The 27410-nt window shown below is 43.0% G+C and overlaps 1 protein-coding gene across 1 annotated transcript in view; it reads left to right on the top strand.

Annotated features, from left to right (window-relative positions):
* The window catches only part of PPP1R9B (protein phosphatase 1 regulatory subunit 9B), a 69077-nt gene that overhangs the window by 19096 nt on the left and 22571 nt on the right, over positions 1 to 27410 (top strand). Inside the window, exons 2-3 of the mRNA XM_073607773.1 lie at positions 619 to 751; positions 26361 to 26481. Of these exons, the coding sequence (XP_073463874.1) occupies positions 619 to 751; positions 26361 to 26481 (254 nt within the window). The remainder of the gene's footprint in view (positions 1 to 618; positions 752 to 26360; positions 26482 to 27410) is intronic.

Raw genomic sequence — 27410 nt, 5'->3', positions numbered from 1 at the left:
TTCAGCTTCTGAGTGTCCACCACTATGGGTCACCACTGATGAAGACCAGGGCTAAAGGATTTTACAGTAAAAGTTAAGATTTTAATACAATTTTGGCTACTTATTTCCAGTTCACCTGCTTATACATGTCCCATTGTTCCTAGTCTGAATCGTCCAGATGTGGACATTTTCAAGATAATTATGCCTCGTTTCCACTGAGCGGATCGGTTCGGTTCGGTTCGGTACGGTATGCTATTTTGGGTGTTTCCATTAGGAAAGTGGCCCATACAACCGAACCGCTCCATTCAGGGTCCTGCTTCAGATGTGGGGCCATAGAAAATGGAACGGTTCGGCTAGGCCGGAGCTACGATACATTCCACTGATTGGCTGACAGAAAACCCTCTGCTGTGCTATGCTGAGGCATTTTTTCTAAACCCTGTATGGCCCCATGTGGTCCCACTTGCAGTGGAAACGCTCACCAGAATAGACCGGACCATTCTAGGCCATTCAAACTGTACCGAACCGAACCAATCCGCTCAGTGGAAACGAGGCAGATTTAGTTGCCTCCAATGTGAAGTGATAATAATAATAATGAATTAATTTAAGCTTGCATGAAACTAACTGTGCTCATCCAAACAGGTCTTCAGCACATACTCCAATGAGGAATATGACCGCCGCAATGACGATGTAGACCCCATGGCTGCCTCTGCAGAGTATGAGCTTGAAAAACGGGTTGAGAGGCTGGACCTCTTCCCTGTGGAACTGGAAAAAGGTAAAGCACACAGTATACTTCCATGTCTTCTCTTATGTTTATTTACAATCATCATAACTGCTGTGGTTTTTTTTTGGTCACGATTGTCTCATACGAAGTTAACTCACAGGAATGGAAAATAGTCTAGGGTGACCCAAGCCTTAGTAATGCTAAATTAATACTGGAACATGCAGATCCCTATATTTGTGTCCTGCCAAGTTCCAATTAGGCCAGTTGGCTGATAAAAGTATTAAAGGATAAGTTCACCTTTAACCTCCCTGGCGGTATGATTATTTCAGATTTTAGGTGCTGAAAGCGGTACCATTATTTTGCACAGAAATTTGGCGTTTTATATTGTAGGCCTGTAATTCTTAGGAATAGTTCACTTAAATCTGTCCAAACAAGAGTCTAGTAGACATCCCGGGTATGATAAAGTTTGAAAAACGAAATAAAAAATTATAATATAATAAATAACTATAAATAATTAAAACACATAATAATATAATAATAATAAAAATTATATAATAATGTAATCAAATCAAAAACACTGAAATTTGCTCAGTTCCAGAATTTTAGCTTTTATTACTTTTAGTGTTTGATGACGGATCTCCCCACAAATCACTATCGCTCAATTCTGCAAGTGATTATAATTTATTATCGCTTTTTTCTAGCTGGTCTAAAACCACTTTTGATGTAAAGAGACAGTTTTGGTTGCTATGGACAATCTCCAGTTTCCAGGCAGAAAGAAGTTTTATATATATAAAACTGCATGCAGGACACTGGGCAGACCACTAGGGACAAAGGGGATGTGTAGTTATTTGATACAGTACTGTAATCTGTAAGATTACAGTATGCTGTATCTATACTGTGTGTTTCACTTTTGAATTTACCGCCGAACTCCGTCCCCGTGCGTCGCAACGCTTGCAGGGAACGGAGCTCAGCACTGTGAATCGAGCGAGACACAGCGGCTCGCCGATCACAGCGGGGAGACATCGCAGGATCCAAGGGACAAGGTAAGTAATCTCTTCCTGGATCCTGCGATGCAAGCCTGAGTCTGGCTCGGGGATACCGCTTTTGGTATGTAAAATCCACCCCGAGCCAGACTCGGGAATACCGCCAGGGGGGTTAAAAAATAAATAAATGCACATTTTTTTGCAAGTAGAAAAATGTGTATTTACTATTGTTTTTTTAGGAGCCTGAAAAGCATTGCAGATCGCTGGTACCATGCAGGACTCCTGCAGACTGTCAGTGTAAGCTGTCTGCTCGTACAGTGTACAGGAAGCAGTTTCACACTGACAGGAAGACTTAATGAACTACCGCAGTGCACAACGTCTGCAAAGGCTGTCTGTACTTGTAGTTCATTCATTTACAGAACTCTGTGAATGAATGACGCAGCTATGTGACAGCTGGTACAGGGAACTTCTCCCTATACTGCTGTCACACAGAGGCCCTGAACGGCTGCAGAAGCGGGAACATGTAAAAACGGGTGGAACATGTTCTCAAAGGTGAACTTATCCTTTATGGGTGGATAACTGCACACCATGAAAAGATTAAACTCCAACTTCTTTATTGAAATTATGAAAATCCTTGGACAGCAGCACAGCTACACAGAGAAACCAGGTTGATGCGTTTCATGTCCACAAATGCTTAATGATGTTATAATTAAGCATCTGTGGACATGAAATGCGTCAGCCAATTTCTCTGTTTAGCTGTGCTGTTATCCAATGATTTTAATTGATTCATCATTTCATGGTGTGTGGTTATCCACCCTTATTAATTTGACTTTTCATGGTTAAGAGCCAAACCTGCACCTAGTTTATCACTGGGCCACTGGAGTAGTGGACCGGCCTGGAGCGATGTTTGCTTTATTTGTAGGCCAGTTGGCTGACTAAAGTAATGATGTCGCTGCTCTTCCCACATAGGGGCCAGATCAGTGAGTTGATACTGCAGAGCAGAGAGTCGGGAGGAGGGTGCTGTGGCTCACATTGTTGCCCATGTTTTACTAAAACTGCCTGTTTACTGCTCTTGTATTATCTCAACCATCTCTTTATTGCCTATGTATTGTCTTTTTTGCCTGTTCTATACCTATGTATGACCAGGATTTACATTTTTTGCCCATGTTTAGTCAGTGTGTTACCCTCATTTGTTGCTCACCAGTGGTCATGTTTACTGGTGGATTGCCAAAGTTTATAACCCATATATTGTTGCAATGGCCCATTTGGTGCTCATGTATTCTTAGGATTGTCTGAGTAGGCCCACGTATTGCTAGTTCTTTTCCCATGTATTTTTATAGAGAGTCCGCTACCCGTGTTTTTTCAGTATATCCAGTGTTTTTCCCATGTGTTGCATTTGTCTTATCCACTTGTGTCCACCTGATGTCACAACAATGTGTTGCCCAGATATTGCCATGATTGCCATTTTGTTACTCACCTTTGCCCCTATATACTGTATTTATTGGCGTATAACACTCACTTTTTCACCATGAAAATTGGGTGCAAATAGCTTGTGCGTGTTATACGCCAATACTTCAATTTTAGCTGCCTCGGAGGGGACAGGGAAGGGGGGCAGGACGAGCGGCCTCAGATTACATACAGTGAGAAACTCCTGTTTACTTGGTGGCCTCTATAATAGGAAGTCCCGTCTCCTGGACAGCCATTGGACCACTGTTCTGTCTATCATAGGAGATTCTCACTGTATGTAATCTGTCGGCGCTTATCCCACCCCTCTCCCTGTCCCCTCTAGGCTGCAGATGGGCATCGATCAGGCTGCACTGATGGCAATGGTGAGGCTGCTGCATTGATGTGGACTGGTGAGGCTGCATTGATGTGGACTGATGAGGCTGCATTGATGGCACTTGTGAGGCTGCAGATGGGCATTGATCAGGCTGCATTGAAGGCAATGGTGAGGCTGCAGATGGGCACTGACCCTTATTTTGCTTCAAAGTTCCTTATTTAAAATTTAAGTTTTTTTCCTGAAACTCCCCTCTGAAAATGAATGTGCGTGTTATACGCCTGTGCGTGTTATACGCCTGTGCGTGTTATACGCCGATAAATACGGTAATCAAAGCTTAGTTATATGTTGCCGTATGTGTGAGTATGGGACCAAGTGAGTGCTGTTTGTATAAGGGATTTTGTTACTACATGTTGTCAAACGGCTTCCCTGAAAACATATAATGCAAAAAGTATATATATATATATATATATATATATGGAGAAAATAATTATTTGATCCCCTGCAGATTTTTTAAGTTTGCCCACTTACAAAGAAATGAAGGGTCTATAATTTTTACCATAGGTGTATTAATGATAGAGACAGAATATCAACCAAAACCCAGAAAAAAACACATAAAACAAATGTTATAAATTGAGTTGCAGTTCAGTGAGTAAAATAAGTGATTGATCCCCAAGCAAAACATGACTTAGTACTTGGTGGAGAAACCCTTGTTGGCAAGCACAGAGGTCAGACGTTTCTTGTAGTTGGTTACCAGGTTTGCACACATCTCAGGAGAGATTTTTGTCCACTCTTCTCTACAGATCTTCTCTAAATCCTTAAGGTCTGGAGACTGGCTAGGCCACTCCACGACCTTCATGTGCTTCTTCTTGAGCCACTTCTTTGTTGCCTTGGCGGTATGTTTTGGGTCATTGTCATGCTGGAAGACCCATCCACCACCCATCTTCGGTGTTCTGGCTGAGGGAAGAAGGTACTCATCCGAGATTTTACAATACATGGCCACATCCATTAGCCCCTCAATGCGGCAAAGTCCCCTGTACCTTTAACAGAAAAACAGCCCCAAAGCATAATGTTTACACCTCTGTGCTTGACTGAAGGGATGGTGCTCCTAGGGTCAAAGTTAGCATTTTTCTTCCTCCAAACACAGCATGTCACGCTAATGCCAAAGAGCTAAATTTTGGTCTCATCTGACCACAGCACTTTCTCTCAATCCTTCTCTGAATCATTTAGATGTTCGTTGGAAAACTTCAAATGGGCCTGTACATGTGCCTTCTTGAGGAGATAGACCATGTGGGCTCTGCAAGATTTCAATCCATGGCGGCGTATTGTGTTACCAATAGTTTGTTTGGTGACTGTGTTCCCAACTGCTTTGAGATTATTCAAAGGCTCCTCCTGTGTAGTTCTGGGCTGATCCCTCACTTTTCTCATGATCATCCTTACCCCATGAGGTGAAATCTTGTATAGAGTCCCAGACCGAGGGCGATTGATGGTTATTTTGTATTTCTTCCATTTGCGAATAAACGCTCCAACAGTTGTCTCCTTCTAACCAAGCTTGTTGTTGATGGTCTTGTAGCGCATTCCAGCCTTGTGCAGGTCTACAATCTTGCCCCTGACGTCCTTTGACAGCTTTTTGGTCTTGCCCATGATGGTGAGGTTTGAATGTAAGAAAGAAATTCTGTGGACAGTTGTCTTTTTGCACATAACGAGTTGTCGTTAGGAGCACCTTCTTAAATTGACAGAACTAATCTGTGTACCACATGAGCACATACTGTAGCCAGTCTGTGGGAGCCAGAATTATTGTTGGTTGGTAGGGGATCAAATACTTATTTTACTCACTGAACTGGAACTCAATTTATAACATTTGTATTATGTGTTTTTTTCTGGATTTTTGGTTGATATTCTGTTTCTATCATTTAAAATACACCTATGAAAAAATGATAGACCCTTAATTTCTTCACAAGTGGGCAAACTTACAAAATCTGAAGGGGAATAAATAATTATTTTCGCTACTCTATATATATATGTATACCCTTATCAGACAACTATTGCATTTTCCTTGCATTTACAAAATCTGATATAAAGAATGACAGGCGTCTCAAATGCTGTGAGAATGCTAAAAAAAAAAACACAAAATAATGAGATGATTGTAGTAGTGAAGCACTTTCTAGACCCTTGAAAACCTTCCAGAAACTGCATGGTAACTGCTCCTATTATTTTAAACAGGGGGGTAGTTGGAATGAGCACAAGCATTTTATTTTGCAGCACCTGACAGCCATAGAAATGCTAAAGGAGGATTCCTAGAGATCTACACAATAACGGCATATGATCTGCCAAGAACTCACTGGTTGCCAACACTTCCGAAGCACCCAGCCTGACAGATAAAAAAAAAAAAGTTAAAAGCTATATTCAAGCCATAAAACATACTGACCCCTCCTTTCCCTTTCCCCAGCCAGGTTCTAAACCGTCTTTCGCTAGACATTAAAAATAAATGTTCTAACACCCATGGTTCTGCAACAGCCAGTGTCCCAGTCTTCCGCTCTTCAGGGGCGGGATGTGGGTGGGTAATTCTACCAGTGCCTACATCCAATCCTATTTACAGGACAGGCACGGGAGGGGAGGTGACAAGACGGGTCATAGTGTGGCTTTAGCAGGAACTGGCAGAGAGGAAGATCAGGGGACGGTAGATTAAGGGGATATTTTTGGCTTTAAGAACATTAAATTAAAAAAAACAAAAAAACAGGTATATATATATATTTTGATGAAGATGGAGTAGTGGAGTGGCTGTTTTTTTTTTTTTTTTCGTTTTTTTTTGGGGGTGGAATTTTGCTGATGGTATTATTTATTTTCCAGCGCTGCCTGAACTAATACCCAGCCCCTTCCAAACCTTTTTTCTTTTTTTTTTGTTGGAGTGGAAGTAGGGATAAAAAATCTCAGGCAGATTTTAATGTACAGTCTGTGTCCCCATTGGAGAGATCTCATCTGGGACAAGGCCACAGACTGCAACAAACACAGTAAAATGGGGAAGTGTTAGAACCTCTAGCGGTTTGTTATCAAAGTATAGCTAAAGGCAAAACTTTTTTTTAGCTTTGGATAGGGTGGAGAGGGATTATAACCCCTGTTTTTATTGCTGTCTGTGTCCCCGTTATGGAGATTCATCCTCTCTATTTGTCCTGTTTACCATTATCATTGAAAGTGAAAGTAAAAGAAAACCCCACATTTTGGGTTGTTCCCAGAAAAGTAATAGAGGGGAAATCTTCCAATGGGGAAACTAGTTCTGGTTACCTGGGGGTCCCCAAAAAATTCCCTTAATTTTCAGGGATTTCCTCACACTTCCTGTTTGGCTATGGGACAGGAAGTAAAGGGAGATCTCCCCAATGGGACACAAATGCAAAAAAAAAAATTTGACGGGTTATAATCCTCCTTTGCTCTATCCCAAATAAAAAAAAGTTTTGCATATAGTTCTACTTTAAGGTCTGTGTCTACCTGTCCCAGTGACAACCACTTCCTTTTTTTTTATCCTGTTGTCACCGGGACAGAAAGTGGGGTCACGGACAGCAATAAGAAAAGTATTTATTGTATTCAATGCTAAAAACACTAAAATAAAAAAAATACCAAAATATTGAAGCTACCCATATTTCTTACCAGAATACTTGTGATAATATTGTGATAATATTGACCCCAATGGATTAGCATGATAGACAGACAACTAGCATTTTTGGAGGGGCTCTGTATTGGCAGCTCCCATATCTCTCTTAGGATTCTTTCACATTGGCAGGGTAATGTTTACCAACCTCTGAAATGCAATTCATGGTGGATCACTTTTCAGAGGGCAGTATATTAGCGGCTTATGTGCGTTTAGTAGGCAAGACTGCCATCTCCTGATGCCAATTTTTATTTTATTTTTATTTATACCTTTTTTTATTTCATTTAAAAAAAAAATTTTTACATTTTTGGACAGAAATTTTACATTGCGGGACCACGCCGCTACTGCAAGCCAATAATTTGCTGCCCCATTGATCTCAGTGGACAAGTGTCACCTGTCAAACTTTGCAGCCTAAAATAAGAATTGCTGCAGGCGCGGCATGCGTACAGCCTTTGTGGCTGTAATGTTAGAATTTGGGTTGGTGGCTGGGGAGGCATCAAAACCGTGGCTCAGCCGCCCGTTTTTACCTCTGCCCAGGTGTGCAAAATAGGCCCCACCAGATCGACCTTGAAACTCTTCGACTCTGGAGCTCCACCCATTCATAAACAAGCCCCACCCATTTTGATAAAGCCATTCTCCCTACTGCTTCTGGATTCTGCATCTGTCAGCAATTACGCTATATAGGGTATAATTTGCCTTCAGGAAAAAACGAATTAGCGGTTTCCCTTGAGGATCCCAATCTAGGGTCTGAGGCGAAATGATAATGTGTTTGATGTCATGCCCTCTCCAATCTGCAAACATTATCTTCCTTGACTTGGACTCCAGCAAGAAGTGAGGAGGAAATCAGCTTATTTCAGAGAAGCGCTGTGTGCTCCAGCTCCAGCCCCCTCATTTCTCGCTGCAATCCATTATCCAAAACAAATGGCACTCACAGACATTGTGTGTTAGTCTTGATGAATTGCAGATTTGGTCCCGCGTTCCTTGTGTACAGTGCATCCGGAAAGTATTCACATCGCTTCACTTTTTCCACATTTTGTTATGTTACAGCCTTATTCCAAAATGGATTAAATTATTTTCCTCAAAATTCTACAAACAATACCCCATAATGACAACGTGAAAGAAGTTTGTTTGAAATCTTTGCAAGTTTATTAAAAATAAAAAACGAAAAAATCCCATGTACGTAAGTATTCACAGCCTTTGCCATGACACTCAAAACTGAGCTCAGGTGCATCCTGTTTTCACTGATCATCCTTGAGGTGTTTCTACAACTTGATTGGAGTCCACCTGTGGTAAATTCGGTTGATTGCACATGATTTCAATTTTCAATTTTCAATTCAATTTTTAAATTTTTCGCTCTTTGTTATATTGCAGCCATTTGCTAAAATCATTTAAGTTCATTTTTTTCCTCATTAATGTACACACAGCACCCCATATTGACAGAAAAACACAGAATTGTTGAAATTTTTGCAGATTTATTAAAAAAGAAAAACTGAAATATCACATGGTCCTAAGTATTCAGACCCTTTGCTCAGTATTTAGTAGAAGCCCCTTTTGATCTAATACAGCCATGAGTCTTTTTGGGAAAGATGCAACAAGTTTTTCACTCCTGGATTTGGGGATCCTCTGCCATTCCTCCTTGCAGATCCTCCCCAGTTCTGTCAGGTTGGATGGTAAACGTTGGTGGACAGCCATTTTTAGGTCTCTCCAGAGATGCTCAGTTGGGTTTAAGTCAGGGCTCTGGCTGGGCCATTCAAGAACAGTCACGGAGTTGTTGTGAAGCCACTCCTTCCTTATTTTAGCTGTGTGCTTAGGGTCATTGTCTTGTTGGAAGGTAAACCTTCGGCCCAGTCTGAGATCCTGAGCCCTCTGGAGAAGGTTTTCGTCCAGGATATCCCTGTACTTGGCCGCATTCATCTTTCCTTCGATCCAGTCGTCCTGTCCCTGCAGCTGAAAAACACCCCCACAGCATGATGCTGCCACCACCATGCTTCACTGTTGGGACTGTATTGGACAGGTGATGAGCAGTGCCTGGTTTTCTCCACACATACCGCTTAGAATTAAGGCCAAAAAGTTCTATCTTGGTCTCATCAGACCAAAGAATCTTATTTCTCACCATCTTGGAGTCCTTCAGGTGTTTTTTTAGCAAACTCCATGCGGGCTTTCATGTGTCTTGCACTGAGGAGAGGCTTCCGTCGGGCCACTCTGCCATAAAGCCCCGACTGGTGGAGGGCTGCAGTGATGGTTGACTTTCTACAACTTTCTCCCATCTCTTACTGCATCTCTGGAGCTCAGCCACAGTGATCTTTGGGTTCTTCTTTACCTCTCTCACCAAGGCTCTTCTCCCCCGATAGCTCAGTTTGGCCAGACAGCCAGCTCTAGGATGGGTTCTGGTCATCCCAAACGTCTTCCATTTAAGGATTATGGAGGCTACTGTGCTCTTAGGAACCTTAAGTGCAGCAGAATTTTTTTGTAACCTTGGCCAGATCTGTGCCTTGCCATAATTCTGTCTCTGAGCTCTTCAGGCAGTTCCTTTGACCTCATGATTCTCATTTGCTCTGACATGCACTGTGAGCTGTAAGGTCTTATATAAACAGGTATGTGGCTTTCCTAATCAAGTCAAATCAGTATAATCAAACACAGCTGGACTCAAATGAAGGTGTAGAACCATCTCAAGGATGATCAGAAGAAATGGACAGCACCTGAGTTAAATATATGAGTGTCACAGCAAAGGGTCTGAATACTTAGGACCATGTGATATTTCAGTTTTTCTTTTTTAATAAATCTGCAAAAATGTCAACAATTCTGTGTTTTTATGTCAATATGGGGTGCTGTGTGTACATTAATGAGGAAAAAAAAAATTACCGTATTTATCGGAGTATAACACGCGCCGGCGTATAACACGCACCCACAGTTTAGGAGGGAACTTTAAGGAAAAAAACTTTTAGGAGGAAAGTTTAAGGAAAAAAACTTACATTTAAATGCCCATCAATGCAGCATCATCAGTGTCCATCTGCAGCCTTGTCAGTGTCCATCTGTAGTGTTGTCCCCCATTGCAGCCTTGTCCCCCATTGCAGCCTTGTCCCCCATTGCAGCCTTGTCCCCCATTGCAGCCTTGTCCCCATTGCAGTCTTGTCCCCCATTGCAGCCTTGTCCCCCATTGCAGCCTTGTCCCCCATTGCAGCCTTGTCCCCCATTGCAGCCTTGTCAGTGTCCCTCTGTAGCCTGTGTATCATCTTTGAAAATGGCGCCGCCGTTCTCGGCCGCCTTCGGCCATTCTCGGCGGCTCTCACCCGCCTTCGGCCATTCTCGGCGGCTCTCGGCCGCTTTCGGCCATACTCGGCGGCTCTCGGCCACTCTCGGCTTTCGGCAGCTCCCGCGGGACTGCGAGAGGCGCCGAGAATGGCAGAAAGCGGGCGAGAGCCGCCGAGAATGGCCGAAGGCGGGCGAGTGCCGCCGAGAATGGCCGAAAGCGGCCGAGAACAGCAGCGCCATTTTCAAAGCCGCCGAGAAGAGCCAAAAGCCGCTGAGAGCGGCCGAAGAGCTCACAATCGGCGGCGGATCGGCGTATAACACGCACCCACGATTTTCCCCTGATTTTCAGGGGAAAAAAGTGCGTGTTATATGCCGATAAATATGGTAACTTAAATGATTTTAGCAAATGACTGCAATATAACAAAGAGTGAAAAATTTAAGGGGGTCTGAATACTTTCCATCCCCACTGTATATAAGGTCCCACAGTTAACAGTGCATGTCAAAGCACAAACCAAGCCTTGAAGTCCAAGGAATTACCTGTAGACCTCTGAGACAGGATTGTATGGAGGCACAGATCTGGGGAAGGGTACAGAAATATTTCTGCAGCATTAAAGGTCCCAGTGAGCACGATGGCCTCCATCATCCGTAAACGGAAGAAGTTTGGAACCACCAGGACTCCACCCCTAGAGGGGGCTGGCCCGGCCAAACTCAGCGATCAGGGGAGAAGGGCCTTAGTCAGGGAGGTGACCAAGAACCAGATGGTCACTCTGACAGAGCTCCACGTTTCTCTGTGGAGAGAGGAAAACCTTCCAGAAGAACAACCATGTCTGCAGCACTCCACCAATCAGGCCTGTATGGTAGAGTGACCAGATGGAGGCCACTCCTCAGTAAAAGGCACATGACATCCCGCTTGGAGTTTGCCAAAAGACACCTGAAGGTCTCTCAGACCATGGGAAACAAAATTTTCTGGTCAGATGAAACAAAGATTGAACTCTTTGGCCTGAATGGTAAGCATCATGTCTGAAGGAAACCGGGCACCGCTCATCACCCGGCTAATACCGTCCCTACAGTGAATTGTGGTGTTGGCAGCATCATGCTATGGGGATGTTTTTCAGGGGCAGGAACTGGGAGACTAGTCAGGATTGAGGTAAAGATGAATGTAGCACTGTATAGAGACATCCTTGATGAAAAGAACGCTCTGGACCTCACGCTGGAGCGAAGGTTCATCTTGCAACAGGACAACGACCTTAAGCACACAGCCAAGATAACAAAGGAGTGGCTATGGGACAACTCTGTGAATGTCCTTGAGTGGCCCAGCCAGAGCCCAGACTTTAACCCGATTGAACATCTCTGGAGAGATCTGAAAATGGCTGTGCCCCGACGTCCCCAACCAACCCGATCGAGCTTGAGAGGTCCTGCAAAGAATGATGGAAGAAACTGCCCAAAAATAGGTGTGCCAAGCTTGTAGCATCATACTCAAAAAGACTTGGGGCTGTAATTGGTGCCAAAGGTGCTTCAACAAAGTATTAAACAAAGGGTGTGAATACTTATGTACATGGGATTTATTTCATTTTTTATTTTTAACAAATTTGCAAAGATTTCAAACAAACTTAATTCACATTGTAATTATGAGGCATTGTTTGTTGAAATTTTAGGAAAATAATGAATTGAATCCATTTTGGAATAAGGCTGTAGCATAACAAAATGTGGAAAAAGTGAAGCGCCGTGAATACTTTCCGGATGCACTGTATTTATGTCACAGGGGATGTTTACATTCCTTGTGACAGCAATAAATGTGATAAAAAAAAATAAAAACAACAGTTAAAAAAAAAATGAAATAAATAAATTAGGTTGAAAATGCCCCTGTTCCCCCCGTACTCACGCGCAAAGGCGAATGCATGCGTCGTTTCCACACGCACGCAAACAGCGATTGTTCCACACACGGGAGGTATCACCGCAAATTTCAGATCTTGGGCAGTAATGAGACCTTCTCTGTAAATCTAAAGTGGCAACCTGTAGCCTTCTAAAGCTTTGCCTATGGATAGTAAAAGTTTCGTAGTTTGTTGCCGTTGCACGGGTGTGCACAGTTTTAAAGCATGACATGTTTGGTATCTATTTAATTGGCGTAACATCATCTTTTAAATTTTACAAAAAAAATCGGGTTATGTATTGTGTTTTTGCATTAATTAATTTTTTTCCCAAAAATTGCATTTGAAAAACCACTGCGCAAATATTATGTGACATAAAAAAATTACAAAACCCAGCAATTTATTCTTTAGAGCCTCTGCTTTATATATATATATATTTATTAAATGTTTGGGGGTTCTAAGTCATTTTCTAGCAAAAAATACTGATTGTTACATGTAAACTAAAAAAAGTGCCAGAAAAGGCCTGGAGCTAAAGTGGATGTCGGGCAACATTAGCCAGTTTAATAGAAACCCTCTGACATTTGGCCCGTGTGGACGGCGGTATATGCTGAGCAGCGCAACTTAGTTTACATAAAACTGAGCAGGGGGGCATGTGGGGCCTCTGCAGAGAGACCACTGCTTCCACACAGAAAGCCAGGGCCCCACTCTGCAGCTGACAGGTTTTTCTACTCTGTGCAAAGGCTGAAAGGGCTCGTTCAGATGACAGCTAGAGGCAGCTACGGTGCAGCATTCAGATGTGGACAAACAGCAGCAGCATTCTGTGCTATGGCCACATACAAACAGCAATTAGCTGCATCCAGCTTGTGTGCATCCAGAACCCCTGGGATGAGGGGTTACATGCCAACAGCGGAAGTCTGGCCATTGATTTCTACAGAGTACCTTTCTGGCCGTGCAGCTGTTTGCATGCAAGGTGTGCATGGGGGCATAGTCTCACTAGCAAACCCCCATCTGAATGAAACCTAGGACTTTGCATACTTTTAGTTTTGATACATCTGGAATGTATTTAGCTGAATTATTCTGTTCCTGTCTGTGCTATAGCCGAATGATGGCTACAGAGGGGCTCTCCAGTTGTGGGGGGACGTCAGTGACAATCACAGCGGCCCTTTACCATGTGATCAGCTGTGTCCAATCATAGCTGGTCACATGTAAACAGACTTGCCGTTTTTTGACAATTCCTTCCTCACACGCTGTCTCTGTGTGAGGAAAGGAGAACCGATAACCGGCAAGTCTGACAGGACACAGTGAGTGCATAGTTTACACTGATAATCAGAGCACTAATGATCAGTGCATCCCCCTCAGTGCAGCTTGTCAGTGCCTATTAGTGCCTCCTATTAGCGCCCATCAGTGCCACCTCATCAGTGCAGCTTCGTCAGTGCCCATCAGTGCTGCCTCATCAGTGCCCATCGCTGCAGCCTCATCAGTGCCCATCAGTGTAGCCTCACCAGCGTCCTTCAGTGCAGCCTCATCAGTGCCCATAAGTGCAGCCTCATCAGTGCCAATCAGTGCAGCCTCATCAGTGCCTAACAGTGCCGCCTATTAGCGCCGCCTATTAGTGCCACCTATTAGCACCCATCAGTGCCAGCTCATCAGTGCAGCTTCACCAGTGCCCATCAGTGCAGCCTCATCAGTGTCCATCAGTGCAGCCTCATTAGTGCCAATCAGTGCAGCCTCATCAGTGCACATGAGTGCAGCCTCATCAGTGCCCATCAGTGTAGCCTCATCAGCGTCCATCGGTGCAGCCTCATCAGCGCCCATCAGTTCAGCCTTATCAGTGCCCATAAGTGCAGCCTCATTAGTGCCAATCAGTGCAGCCTCATAAGCTCCCATCAGTGCTACCTTATCAGCGCACATCAGTGAAGAAGAAAAATTACTTATTTGTAAAATTTGCTAACAGAAACTAAGAAAATGTTTTTGTTTTTTAATTAAAATGCTTGGTCTTTTTTTTTCGTTTGTTTAGCAAAAAATAAAAAAAAAACCCAGTGGTGATTAAATAACACCAAAAGAAAGCCCTGTCTAAGAAAAAAGTTGAAAAAAATGTAATTTGGGTACAGTGTTGCATGACCGCTCAATTGTCATTCAAAGTGCAACAGTGCTGAAATCTGGAAATTGGCCTGGGCAGAAAGTGGGTGAAAGTGGCCAGTACTGAACTGGTTAAACGAAACGTTTATTTGGGTTTTCATGATGTGTTCATAAATAAAGAGCTACAATGTGTGCATTTTCCTGTGTATCCAGAATTCAGCTTTAAGCTGTATCCAAATCCAAGAACAAAAATGTGGTATATTGCATTTTACCAGATATGGAGGCTGCATTAGTTTTCTCTTTTTCAGTTTTTTTTTTTTTAAATAATTTTCCTGGTAATTCTGCCAGTAATTGACTTTCTATCCGAGGGTGACAATGGATTCACTGTATTGTATCAATGGGGGAGCAGTGTTGTCACCTTAGGACAGGAAGTTTGTTAGGATTACAGAACACCCCAGTAACACAACCCGTACTAAAATTTGTAATATCAAAATATACTTAGCTTCACCTCCCACCATATCGAGGGGTATAGTAGGTAATCTACACCAGAAATATAACAAAATAAAGGAAGATATTAAACTAGTGACCAGTGCATACCATATTTACCACTGAAAATATACACTCAGGTATTGATAGGGATTCCCCAGCCATACACAGTTAATTATTATTTTTTTCCTTAAAAACAAACAAGGTGGATGGAGGAATCCCCGCTGCCGGGACATTGTATTCTGACAGCAGCACCCACTGCTGTCAAAATACACTAATCAGCGGATGCAGCTAATTGGTTGCTGATCAGTGAAAAATTTTCCAACATGTCTCTTTGACAAAATGAAATCAAGCAACCATTTTTTGTCGAGTGGGGGGCGGCCACATGCTGATTGAAATTTGGTCGACCCCTACGGAACCAGCTGAATTTCGATCAGTGTAAGGACAACTTTAAAGTTAACCCTTATTGATATAATTTGTTTAAACACTTGAGCTCCGGGAAGGTTTTATCCCCTTCCTGAACAAGGCCATTTTTTGCAAAACGGCACTGTGTTACTTTAACTGACAATTGTGCGGTCGTGTGACGCTGTACCCAAATAACATTTTTGTCCTTTTTTTCCCCACAAATAGAGCTTTCTTTTTGGTGGTATTTGATCACCCCTGCATTTTTTTTCCACTATAAACAAAAAAAGACTGACAATTTTGAAAAATTTCTTTCTGCTATAAAGCACATCCAATAAAAAAAATATAAAAAAAATAAAATTTCTTCATCAGTTTAGGCCAATATGTATTCTGCTACATATTTTTGGTAAAAAAAAAAAATCTCAATAAACGTATATTGATTTGTTTGTGCAAAAGTTGTAGCTTCTACAAACTATGGAATTTTTTTTTTTTTTTATTAATTTTTTTACTAGTAATGGCGGCGATCAGCGGCAGAGAAATCGGACACCTAAGTGACACTTTTGACACTTTTTGGGGACCAGTGACACTGACACAGTGATCAGTGCTGAAAATATGCACTGTCACTGTACTAATGACTAAGGATGAGCTTCGGCGTGTTCGCACACTCCACGTGCAGAGCCCGCCAGGAAGTCGGCACGGCACTGCGCTAATCACAAGCAGTGAGACATTTTCCCGATGTGTGGCTGCAGAGATCGGGAAATGTCTCACTGCCTGTGATTAGCGCAGCGCCGTGCCGACTTCCTGGCGGGCTCTGCACGTGGAGTGTGCGAACACCCCGGAGCTCATCCTTACTAATGACACTGGCAGGGAAGGGGTTAACATCAGGGGCGATCAAAGGGTTAACTGTGTGCCTAGGTAGTGCTTACTCACTGTGGGGGAGGTGATTTGACTAGGAGAAGGCAAAGATCCGTGTTCTTGCTTAGCAGAAACACAGGATCTGTGCCTTCCCTTCTAACAGAACGACAGTCTGCCTTGTTTACATAGGCAGATTGTCGTCCTGCCTGTGCCCCCTGTGTAATGGACGGGTGCCAGCAGACATCGAGTCTGCGGTACCCACTGCTGGGCTCCCGCTGTGAATCAGCAGGAGCGGGTTGCAGTCGGCGCGAGCGCGCGCCCCAGACTCAGCAGTGTCAAATCACTTACTAGGTACGTGATCTGGTGCAGGGCAGTCGCCCTGCTGCAGTATTTGTACGGTGGGCGGTCCGCAAGTTAATTAATTACAGTTGTTAGAACCTTAACTTTGACAGGAGAGCCCAAAGCTGTGTGAAGCTTGAGCCCTTATCTGAAATCAAGAATGGCTAACAGGTCTGGCTGCTAGGGAAGGTGACACTGTAGACACCAATATAAATTTGTATTTATTACATCTAGAAAAGGACTAAGCTCGGGACAGGGGGCATTTTTTTTTTACTTTATAAATATGGTAGAATTTACTATATTTATCACTAAAAATGTATATTGAAGTAGCGAAAGAGATTTTTAAGCAAAGAGATGCTTTGAAGTTGTTCTATAACTTCCTTAACTTGGACAGGAGACCAGAGCTGTGTAAAGCTTGAGCCCTTATCTGAAATCAAGAATGGCTAACAGGTCTGGCTGCTAGGTAAGGTTATATTATAGGCATATAAATAAAATCCCTTGTTTTTCTGTATGTGGATGATGGCATTATAATTATTTTAACTAAAAAAAAAAGATCTAAGTACCTTTTTCCAAATCGATATATAGCTGTCACTGTCACATGACCCAGGTCTTCCCCAGCCTGTCTGCAGGAAAACATAAGCAGGAGGATCTTCTAGTCCTCTGCTGCTGGTCACATGTTTAAAATAAAATTAAAAAACAGCCTTTGGAATACAGAGTAAAAATAAATAAATAATATTAATAAGCTGTTTTAAATTGTCATACAAATATATATTTGAATTCAAATCTTTATTATTTATTGGCAATAAAATGGTGTGGGCAGATTTCTGCCAGTCAGGGGCTGTGTCACGCCCCTCCAGCCTGTGTCTTAGAAAAAGAGGGAGATGAAGCCTCCACCAATCTACAGCTGTGGCCAAAAGTTTTGAGAATGACACAGGTCAAAGTCTGCTGCTTCAGTGTTTTTAGATCTTTTTGTCAGATGTTACTTTTGTATACTAAATTATAATTACAAACATTTCATAAGGCCTCATGTACACTGCTGCTGTTAAACAGATGTTTAGGAGCAGTTGGGCATTTTTTTCAACTGCTCCTGAACTCTCCTCTATGTTATCTTATCAATACATTTACACAGGATCGTTTACAGTCATTTCTAGGCAGTTGAGTTTTGAGGCTTTCTTTGTAACGCAAAAAAATGGGTTCAGAAGCTGAGTTTAGAGGCATTTCAAGCGCAAAACGCTTCTAAACGCGGTAACTCGTTAAGTCTCGTTTCGTTTACAGGCGTTTTTAATTTAAACATATATATATATATATATATATATATATATATATATATATATATTTTTTTTTTTTTTTTTTTTTTTTTTTTAAACGGTTCGAAATACGGCATGTAAACACGACAAAACAGACCTTTTAAACATGGGTTACTATCTGTCAAGTTAAATCGTTCAGGAGAGGTTGTAAAAACATCCCGTGTACATGAAGCTTTAGTTTTCAAGACCTCTGCAATTCACCCTGGCATGCTGTCAATCAACTTTTAGGCCACATCCTGACTGATGGCAGCCCATTCTTGCATAATCAATGCTTGGAGTTTGTCAGAATTTGTTGTTTTTTATTTTTGTTCACTCGCCTCTTGAAGATTGACCACAAGTTCTCAAGGGGGTTAAAGGGGTTGTAAACCCTTGTGTTTTTTCACCTTAATGCATCCTATGCATTAAGGTGTGAAAAACTTCTGACACTGACCGGCCCCCCAGCCTCCCCATTTTACTCACCTGAGCCAGTTCGTTCCCTCTGCAAAGACATGCTGTACCTCTCTGCCCGGGGTTCTCGGCTCTTGATTGGATAGATTGATAACAGCGCAGCCATTGGCTCCCGCTGCTGTCAATCAAATCCAATGATGTGGGCGCCGGTCGGGCGGGGGCCGAGTCCGGCATTCTGTGTCTATGGACGCAAATGGTGGACTCGGGAGCAAACCTGCAAGGTAACCCCCAGGGAGAGCACTTCTCCTATGGGGTTTACCGATGTGTGGAGGCACCGCGAGCGCCATTGGGGGACCCCAGAAGACTGGGCAATGATTGGGCCACACTGTGCAAAACGAACTGCACAGTGGAGGTAAGTATGTTTGTTATTAAAAAAAAAAACAATAAAAAAAAAACGAGGGTTTACAACCCCTTTAAGGTCTGGGGAGTTTCCTGGCTATGGACGCAAAATGTCGGTGTTTTGTTCTCCAAGCCACTTGGTTATCACTTTTGCCTTATGGCAAGGTGCTCCATCATCCTGGAAAAGTCATTGTTCCTCACTAAACTGTTCTTGGATGGTTGGGAGAGGTTGCTCTTGGAGGATGTTTTTGTACTATTCTATCTTCATGGCTGTGTTCTTAGGCAGAATTGTGAGTGAGCCCACTCCCTTGGCTGAGAAGCAACCCCACACATGAATGGTCTCAGGATGCTTTACTGTTGGTAGCGCTCACCTTTTCTTCCCCGCACAAGGTTTTTTCCAGATGCCCCAAAGAATCGGAAAAGGGATTCATCAGAGAAAATGACTTTACCCCAGTCCTCACCAGTCCAATCTCTGTACTTTTTGCAGAAGATCAGTCTGTCCCTGATGTTTTTCCTGGAGAGATGTGGCTTCTTTGCTGCCCTTCTTGACACCAGGCCATCCTCCAAAGTCTTCTCACTGGGTGTGTAGATGCCCTCACACCTGCCTGCTGCCATTCCTGAGCAAGCTCTGCACTGGTGGTGCCCCAATCCCGCAGCTGAATCAACTGTAGGAGACGGTCCTGGTGCTTGCTGGACTTTCTTGGGCACCCTGAAGCCTTCTTTACAAATGCAGTGGAAATTATGGGATTCAGTACATTTTCATGGCAAAGAGGGACTTTGCAATTAATTGCAATTCATCTGATCACTCTTCATAACATTCTGGAGTATATGCAAATTGCCATCATAAAAACTGAGACAGCAGACTGTGAAAATTAATATTTGTTTCATTCTGAAAACTTTTTGGCCAAGGCTGTACATGTAATATCTTGCCCCCATTGTGTTTAGCTGGTTAGTGGGCATGGAAGAGGAGGGAGGGAGTGGGCTGTCATTTACTACTGTGTATATGCCCACATGTGTGATTCTATAGTCACATAGACTGCTCAGGTGTGATAGGGAGGAAATGCTCAGCATAGAAAATCACTAAAAACTGAGCATGTGCAGAGCTGCCAACACTACTCTGCAAAATCTCTAGCTGAATTGGAGGCATGAACAGAAGGGGGAGATAGAGAGCAGCAGGATCAACCCGATTACAGAGTACAGAAAACAAATCTCATAGTGACTGAGTGAGTATGAACAGCATGTAATACACCATTTATTGATAGTTTTTTTATGATGTAGGTTTAGTGACACTTCTGTGATAGACGCATTTATTATAGGCACATCCTGGGCTATACTAGCTGGGAATCTTCCAGAATCCAGGATCCCCAGGAGATAAAAGATTCAGGTAGGTTATTAATATGCCAGAATCTACCCAACTCTATATCAGTTTTGAAGGTGTTGACCCTTCAAATGGTATCATCTTACCATTTACACTTCAGTACCTTTCGAATGCAAAAAGAACCTTGCATTCTGGAGACTACCAATGAGTTCTATTTCACAAGAAAAGCCGTATTCAGTCCCATCCAAACTCTTTCTAAGGACACATCTCCCAGTACTCTTTTATCATAGTCATAAACAGCTAGAATACATCTATTATTCCCTCTAAAGTGTTTTACCGCATATTTAAAGAGAAGCTTTTAAGCTCAACAAAGGATCTTCGAAGGGGTTTCCACAACATGAATTTATTGGTTAGTACATGCCCTTAAGCGAATTTCATGAAATGCGTTCGTCTATTTTCCTGCATTCAATTCAAGGAGGACTGTTTTTGTTGCCCTTGGGTATAGCAAAGAGCTTCTCTATAGACATAACTGCTTGAACAAAGCTGCACAGTAAAGGTCATTTATTAAAGGGGATGTCTATAAAAAAAAACAAAAAACCATTGTATCATTTGGACCCCTCTAAGTAGGTTCACACCTACCTAGATCTAAAGCTGCAATTACATTTTTCTGTGCTGCATCACTTGCTGGTGAAGGTTGGTATCACAGTGTTCAGTAGCACTGAAATGGAATTTCAGCCAACAATTTCATGGTAGCGAGACTAGTATTGGTAGTCCTCTGTATTTCTGTTATGACAGGTTTATGATAATTAAGTATATCTAAAGGAGAACTGTAATTTTAGCATTGGATAATGCAGTGAAGGATTATACCCCCTACCCCCTACAGGATTAATTGTTGTGTTTGTGCCTGCTGGGAAGCTTCACACTTTGCTGTCACCGAGTCAGAAATTGATGGGATATCCAAGTTTTTAAAGTTGTGATCAGGACAGGAAATGAGGAAAAACAAATTTCAACTTTACAGTTTTCTCTTTTCCCCCTGCAAACTTCCACAAATACCTGTTAATCCTCCTTGTGAAGTTCAGCTAATGTAGCTTCCTGTGATAAGGTGGCAACTATGCTGCACTGCTCCTGAGATCAGAGATGTCACTCTCATGTAGGCTGTGCATGCTTGTACTACAGTGCGATGGAAAAATGTAGCAGGGTGTGTGGCTGCTAATTGTTATGGCTAATTCAATAGCCTGTAGCTTGCCAATCAGCACCTGGCCTCACCAGGGTTGCCACCTGTCCGGACAGTCCAGTTTTTGAATCATGTGTCCAGGTTTCAGTCCACCTGAAACCTGGACACATTAAAACAGGAATGTGGCTCCGAATAGTTCTTGATAGGAGGGTGAGGGGGCACTATGTGCGCTGCATTACTATTCTCTTTGGAGTGCCCAAAGGTGTCCCGGGTCTTTTACAATCCTATAATGTATTCTAAAACAAAAAAAAATTACTGTGTACTGCTAAAGTTTTCGGATTTGTCTTGAAGAAAAAGTGGCAACACTACCTCCATTCCTAAGGCCCTCCCAGAGTGAGGTGCAGTGTCTGGAAGGGAAGTGCATGAGACATACGTGGAGGAAGACTGGGCTCAGCCTAGGAAGGAAAATTCAATTTTTTGTTTTCTTTCTGAGGCTTGTGCATCACAAAGTAACTGGATTTGGTACTTGTGTACATTGTCATAGCCTTTAGATAAGTCTATTTAGACTCAATATTTCACCTGTCTCCAGAGGTGTAACTAGAACCTTCAGGGCCCTGTGCAAAAAACCATGAAGGGCCCCCGGACCCCTGGCTGGGGGCCCTTCCCTCCAAGCCTGGGGCCCTTACTTCCAAGCCCAGTGGTGGAACTCCCGGTCATAAGTGTGACCTTTGCGACCCTGGTAGTTCCACCACTGGTGTCAGTAGTTTTTTATTTATTTATTTATTAACTTTTTTTTTTTACAACATTGTTTTTTAAGATTTTTTACAATTCTTTTAGAAGCCTAGTTGGGGGCTCTGGTGAAAAATCAGGGGTCCAAACAGACCTCTGAGACAGAGAAAGAAGATTGAAGACACAGCCCTCAATCTGCTTCTCTGCAGCCTCAGCTACACAGAATGAATGGACAGGAATAGCTCTGTACAGAGCTTCCTGTTCATTCAAAAACTGAAGAATAGTAAACACAGTTTACTACACTTCAGTTATGAATGAGCAGAGTCAGTGATCGTACAGAAGCTGGCGGGAGAGGGGAGGGGGGAAGCCGGCAGAGCTCCTGGGGAGAAAGGGGGTCAGGAGACAGCACGAGGACCGGTGAAAAGTAGGGGGAAGGGGTGAGAGAGAGAGCACAGAATTTGCCATTGCCAGGGGAAGATCACAGGGGCCGAGAGAGAGCAGAGGGACCCACAGGCAGCAGAAAGAAGCTGGACAGGAGGGGCAGCATATAGAGGAACCAATGCCCTCCATGTTTCTCCTGCAGCCGCTGAATGCCTGCGGGAGGGAGAAGAGGAGAAGCGGGCATTTATCGGCTGCAGAAGGAACATGGAGGGCATTGGTTCTTTTATATGCCGCCCCTCCTGTCCAAGTGTAGAGGGGAGCCACACGGGCCCCCTGGAGCATTGGGCTGGGTCGCAATGGCGATCTCTGTAGTTACGCCCCTGCCTAGCTCCTTTACCTCTCAGTGACTCCTGCAGTAAGATGTTTGGGAGGAAAGAAAACCATACTTACCATGTAAAGCAGGCCAGACATAAATCTTTTTCTTTTTTTTTCAACCTGCCCCTTTAACCACTTCAGCCCCGGAATATTTGACTTCCCAATGACCAGGCCATTTTTTGTGATACGGCACTGCGTCGCTTTAACTGACAATTGCACAGCCGTGCAATGCTGTACCCAAACATAATTGACTGTTTTTTTCCCCCACAAATAGAGCTTACTTTTGGTGGTATTTGATAAACTCTGCGGTTTTTATTTTTTGCGCTATAAACAAAAAAAGAGCGACAATTTTGAAAAAAACACAATATTTTGTACTTTTTGCTATAATAAATATCCCCATTTTTTTTTAAAAAAAGCAAATTTTTTCCTCAGCTTAGGCCGATATGTATTCTTCTACATATTTTTGGTAATAAAAATCTCAGTAAGCGTATATTGATTGGTTTGCGCAAAAGTTTTAGCGTCTACAAAATAGGGGAAAGATTTATGGCATTTTTATTTATTTATTTATTTTTTTACTAGTATTGTCGGTGATCAGTGATTTTTATTGGGACTGCGACATTATGACGGACAGATTGGACACTTTTGAAACATTTTTTGGGACCACTGACAATTATACAGCGATCAGTGCTATAAAAATGCACTGATTACTGTGTAAATGTCACTGGCAGGGAAGGGGTTAACACTAGGGGGCGATCAAGGGGGTAACTGTGTTCCCAAGTGTGTGTTCTAACTTTAGGGGGATAGGAGTGACTGGAGGAAATGACAGATCGTTGTTACCAGCTAGTAGGAACTCACAATCTGTCTCTCCTCTCCTCACAGAACAGAGATTTGTGTGTTTACACACACACGTCCCTGTTCTGGCTCTCGTGCCCCCGATCGCGCGTGGTCGGCGGTCATCCCGACTGCCGGCCACGTGCATCGGCACCCCTGCAGTGCAGCGTGCCAACCTGCCGCAGTATAATGACGGCGGATGGTCGGCAAGCGGTTAAACAAAAATTGATCCAACTCCTCCATCCACACTTTCGAAGAAGATGGGGGAATCACTCCCACTGTGCTATTGTGTTCTGATGGCGAGGAGCCTTCCCCGCCATCAGAGAACATTGATCAGTGTTGCCAACTATAGCTGACGGCACTGATCTTTTGGGGAAAACCCAACCATACATAAATCAAAATTTAGCTGGTCCCTGCTGAACTGGCTGAATTTCGATCTATATATATCTATATATGGCTACCTTAAGTCATGTAAGACCATACCTATAATGTGAGAGGTGGGTGAAATTGGGAATTCATTGTCTATAACAGTGTTTCTCAACTTCTCAACTCTAGTCCTCAAGGTGCCCCAACAGGTCATGTTTTCAGGATTACCCTCAGATGAAACGTCTGTGGTAGTTACTAAGGCAGTGAAGCTGATCAAATCACTTGTGCAAAATAATGGAAAGCCTGAAAACATGACCTGCTGGGGCACCTTGAGGACTGGGGTTGAGAAACACTGGTCTATAGGATATACTGCATGTAGGTTGCCATCTCTGATTTCTCTCCCTGCAAATGGCCTGGTTGTTATGCTGATCCAAAAACTTCAAGCTTTCTGGAAAAACATGAAGCTCATGCTTACTTTTTGTTTGGGGTCAGGGCTATGAGATTACTGAAGACAGTGGAAGACAGGTTTATAAGGAAGTCAGGAATGTCTGTTTTTTAAAGGTCATCTTAAGCAAACAGTACATGTGGTAGTCAAAGACTGTCATAGTACACCTAGGAAGCCCCCAAGAGGGCTACTAGGCTCCCCCCAGACTGCACTATAAGCAGCTGCAGGAGACCACCATGTACATACTGCAAAAAGCCTGTTAGGAGGTTCAGGGTCGACCTTTTAAAGGCCTGGCTGCGTCAAGCCTCCCACTACTTCTGGATGCCGTCACGATGCTCCAGGCTGTTGCCCAGCAACCATAGAGGTCATCTACCACCGCAGACAAGGGAAAGGTGCCATGCTGGGACCTGACAAGCTGTGTGGTTCGCATCCCTGCAACTGTTCACTTTTTATCGAAAAAGAGAGATTTGCCTCTTTATTCCTCAATAGTTTAGGATTTTATTTAATAAGGCAAAGAAATATATGGAATTTTCAAAAACAGCCATCCGTGGTTCCCTTCTGTTGTAGACTAATGTAACGAAAGTTTGATACAAAGTATTAGGTTTGATCACTCATTCCAATGCCCTGCTAAAGGCTTAATCCACCCAAAAGTGATATAATTCCTAACTGGGAATTTTGGACATTCCTGCCCACCTTCCGGTGTTCCAGTTCCTCCCCTTACATTCTTCATGATATAAAATAAAGAGAATCCAGTTGGGTTGGTGGGAAGCCCTCATAATGGTGTGGGTGGGTGTGAAGATCCAGGAACTTAGAGATTTCACCAGTAGAGTCACCAAGAGATAGAAGAGAATGTCAGGTAGTTTAACTCTCCGGCATTTACCAAAAAACTGAAAAGACCCTTTTGGTCAGATTGTTCCTTTAAATAAACCTGGCCATACATGGATCAAAATTTGGTTGGTTCAGCAGGGACCTGCCAAATTTTGATCCATGTATGGGTGGAGTGGTTGTACAGAAGGCAATCTACAGCTGCAAATATATATTCCTTTAAAAAAATATGTTTTTTTTTTTTTTTTTCCATCCCATGGACTCTCTATCCTTCTTACTGCCTTTATTCATTTTCTTTCTCTTTTCTACACTCCTACTCTACTACTTCTCTTTTCCTTCTCCTTTTCTTTGTCTCCCTCCTCATTTTTTCTTCTTACCTCCTTGGGCCACAAGGCATAGGCCTTGGTGTGATGGTTACATGGTAAAAAAAATTACATTTTATATAAAGTATATCTTAGAAAATATATTTTCTGACTCTATGGTCTGATAATCGCTACACTTAAGACTCTGTAAGACCGTTCCTACTCACATCTGGTGCAGCGTATTCTAAAATTCCAAGGATCCATATGGTGATGCCAATCTCTTACATGTTATGTATAACTACTCTTGGGACTTCAATGACTTGAACATATCTATGTGGCTTAGTTTATTTTCTTTTGAAGTTTTCTTTATTTTTCCATGATATGACTATCAATGTGATGTATTGTTATGTTGAACTGAATGTAAATAAAACCCTTTGTACAAATAAAAAAAAAAATGTTTTTCAGATTTTTTTAATTTAAGAAACATACCTACCTATGTGGATACAGCATCGATCCGATGCTGCATCCGTCCCCCACCAGCTCTAACACTGAGAACCGAGCGATCAAAGACTGCTGATCGCTCGGTTCTTAGTGCTATGTGAGCAGAGAGCTGGTGACTGTCAGTCATCGTCTCTCTGCTCTCCCCTTCAGCACTCACTGGAAAGCTGGGCTGTGGAGGGGGTGGGAGCCACTGGCTCAGGCTCTCAGCAGCTCACTAAGAGGCTGAGCAAGGTGCTGGTCCAGGCTCCTGGGTGGATCCCAACCATATGGTCGCAATCTTTCCCCAGCCTGGACCGGCTCTGTGACGTCAGCTGAAAACAGGTCACAGGAGTGTAGAACTAACTGCACTGCTGTGATCCACAGGAGAAGTACAGCCAAACGAGCTTTGGCTGTACTTCTCCTTTAAGATGTGTTTTCAGCACAAACATTCACTTACCACTTATCATTTCATAACTTGCATAGAGGAATATATGCAGATGAAGTGCTTCTGCTTATCAAACACCAATAAATGACAGAACTGCTCCATGTGATGCAAACTGAGATACATTCCAGATCCTTCAAATATGCTCAACCACCCACATACGCAAGCCCTTAACTGCTCATTATCATACCTTGTTATGTGTTTTTTTCCTGCAGACTCTGAAGGTCTTGGAATCAGTATTATTGGGATGGGAGCTGGTGCTGACATGGGCCTGGAGAAGCTGGGAATCTTTGTTAAGACCGTGACTGAAGGTGGAGCAGCCCACCGAGATGGGAGGTAATGTCAACCAGAAGTCAGTTTTTCATATACTGTCCTATAGTAAATACTGTACTGATCTGAGGCCTTGATTATTTTATGTAATTCATAAAAACATTCCAATCACAATCCAAAAGGGATTGTGCATTACATAGTAGGACAGTCTCCATACAATCTCCTTTAGATTTTCCAAAAACTATGTAGTATGGGGGTCTGCTTCAAAAAATAATCTAATTTATTTTCAATTGGGCAGGTCTTCACATCACATAATTATTGGGGCTGAACTGATTGTAAGCTGGTGACCACTGGTGATGTGCCATGTAATTATTGATCAAATTGCCCTTTTACACTGATGGTTAGTGGGGAAAGTGTCCCCTTACATTGATGGTCAGCTGCAAAATTCCTTCTTACATAGGTGGTCAGTGGTGCATTGCCCCCTTATTATGGTAATTAGAGGATAGGTGGCCCCTTACAGTGGTGAAGTGTCTCCTTACATTGGTAGTCTGTGGTGAGAGCGCCCTTACATTGGTGGTCGGCATTGAAGTGCCTTCTTACAAGGGTGTTGGCCATTGGTGAAGTGCCAACTTAAATGGTTGGTCAGTGGTAAAGTGCCCACTTAAATGGTTGGTCAGTGGTGAAGTGCCTCCTTTCATTGGTGGTCAGTGTTAAAATGCCCTCTTACATTGGTGGTCAGTGAAGAGACCCTTTATATTGGTAGTGGTGAAGTGCCTCTTGACATTGGTGGTCAGTCCTGAAGTGCCCTCTTACATTGGTGGTCAGTGAAGCGACCTCATACATTGGTAGTCAGTTGTGGGGTAAGGTGGGCAGTGTTGAAGTACTTCCTTACATTGATGGTCAGTGTTGACGTGCCCTCTTACATTTGTGGTCAGTAAAGAGACCCCTTACATTGGTAGTCGGTAGTGTAGTGACCCCTACATTGGTAGCCAGTT

This window comes from Aquarana catesbeiana, linkage group LG12 (assembly GCF_042186555.1).
Source record: "Aquarana catesbeiana isolate 2022-GZ linkage group LG12, ASM4218655v1, whole genome shotgun sequence".
NCBI lineage: Eukaryota > Metazoa > Chordata > Amphibia > Anura > Ranidae > Aquarana > Aquarana catesbeiana.
This window is presented reverse-complemented; position numbering and strand designations above follow the sequence as displayed.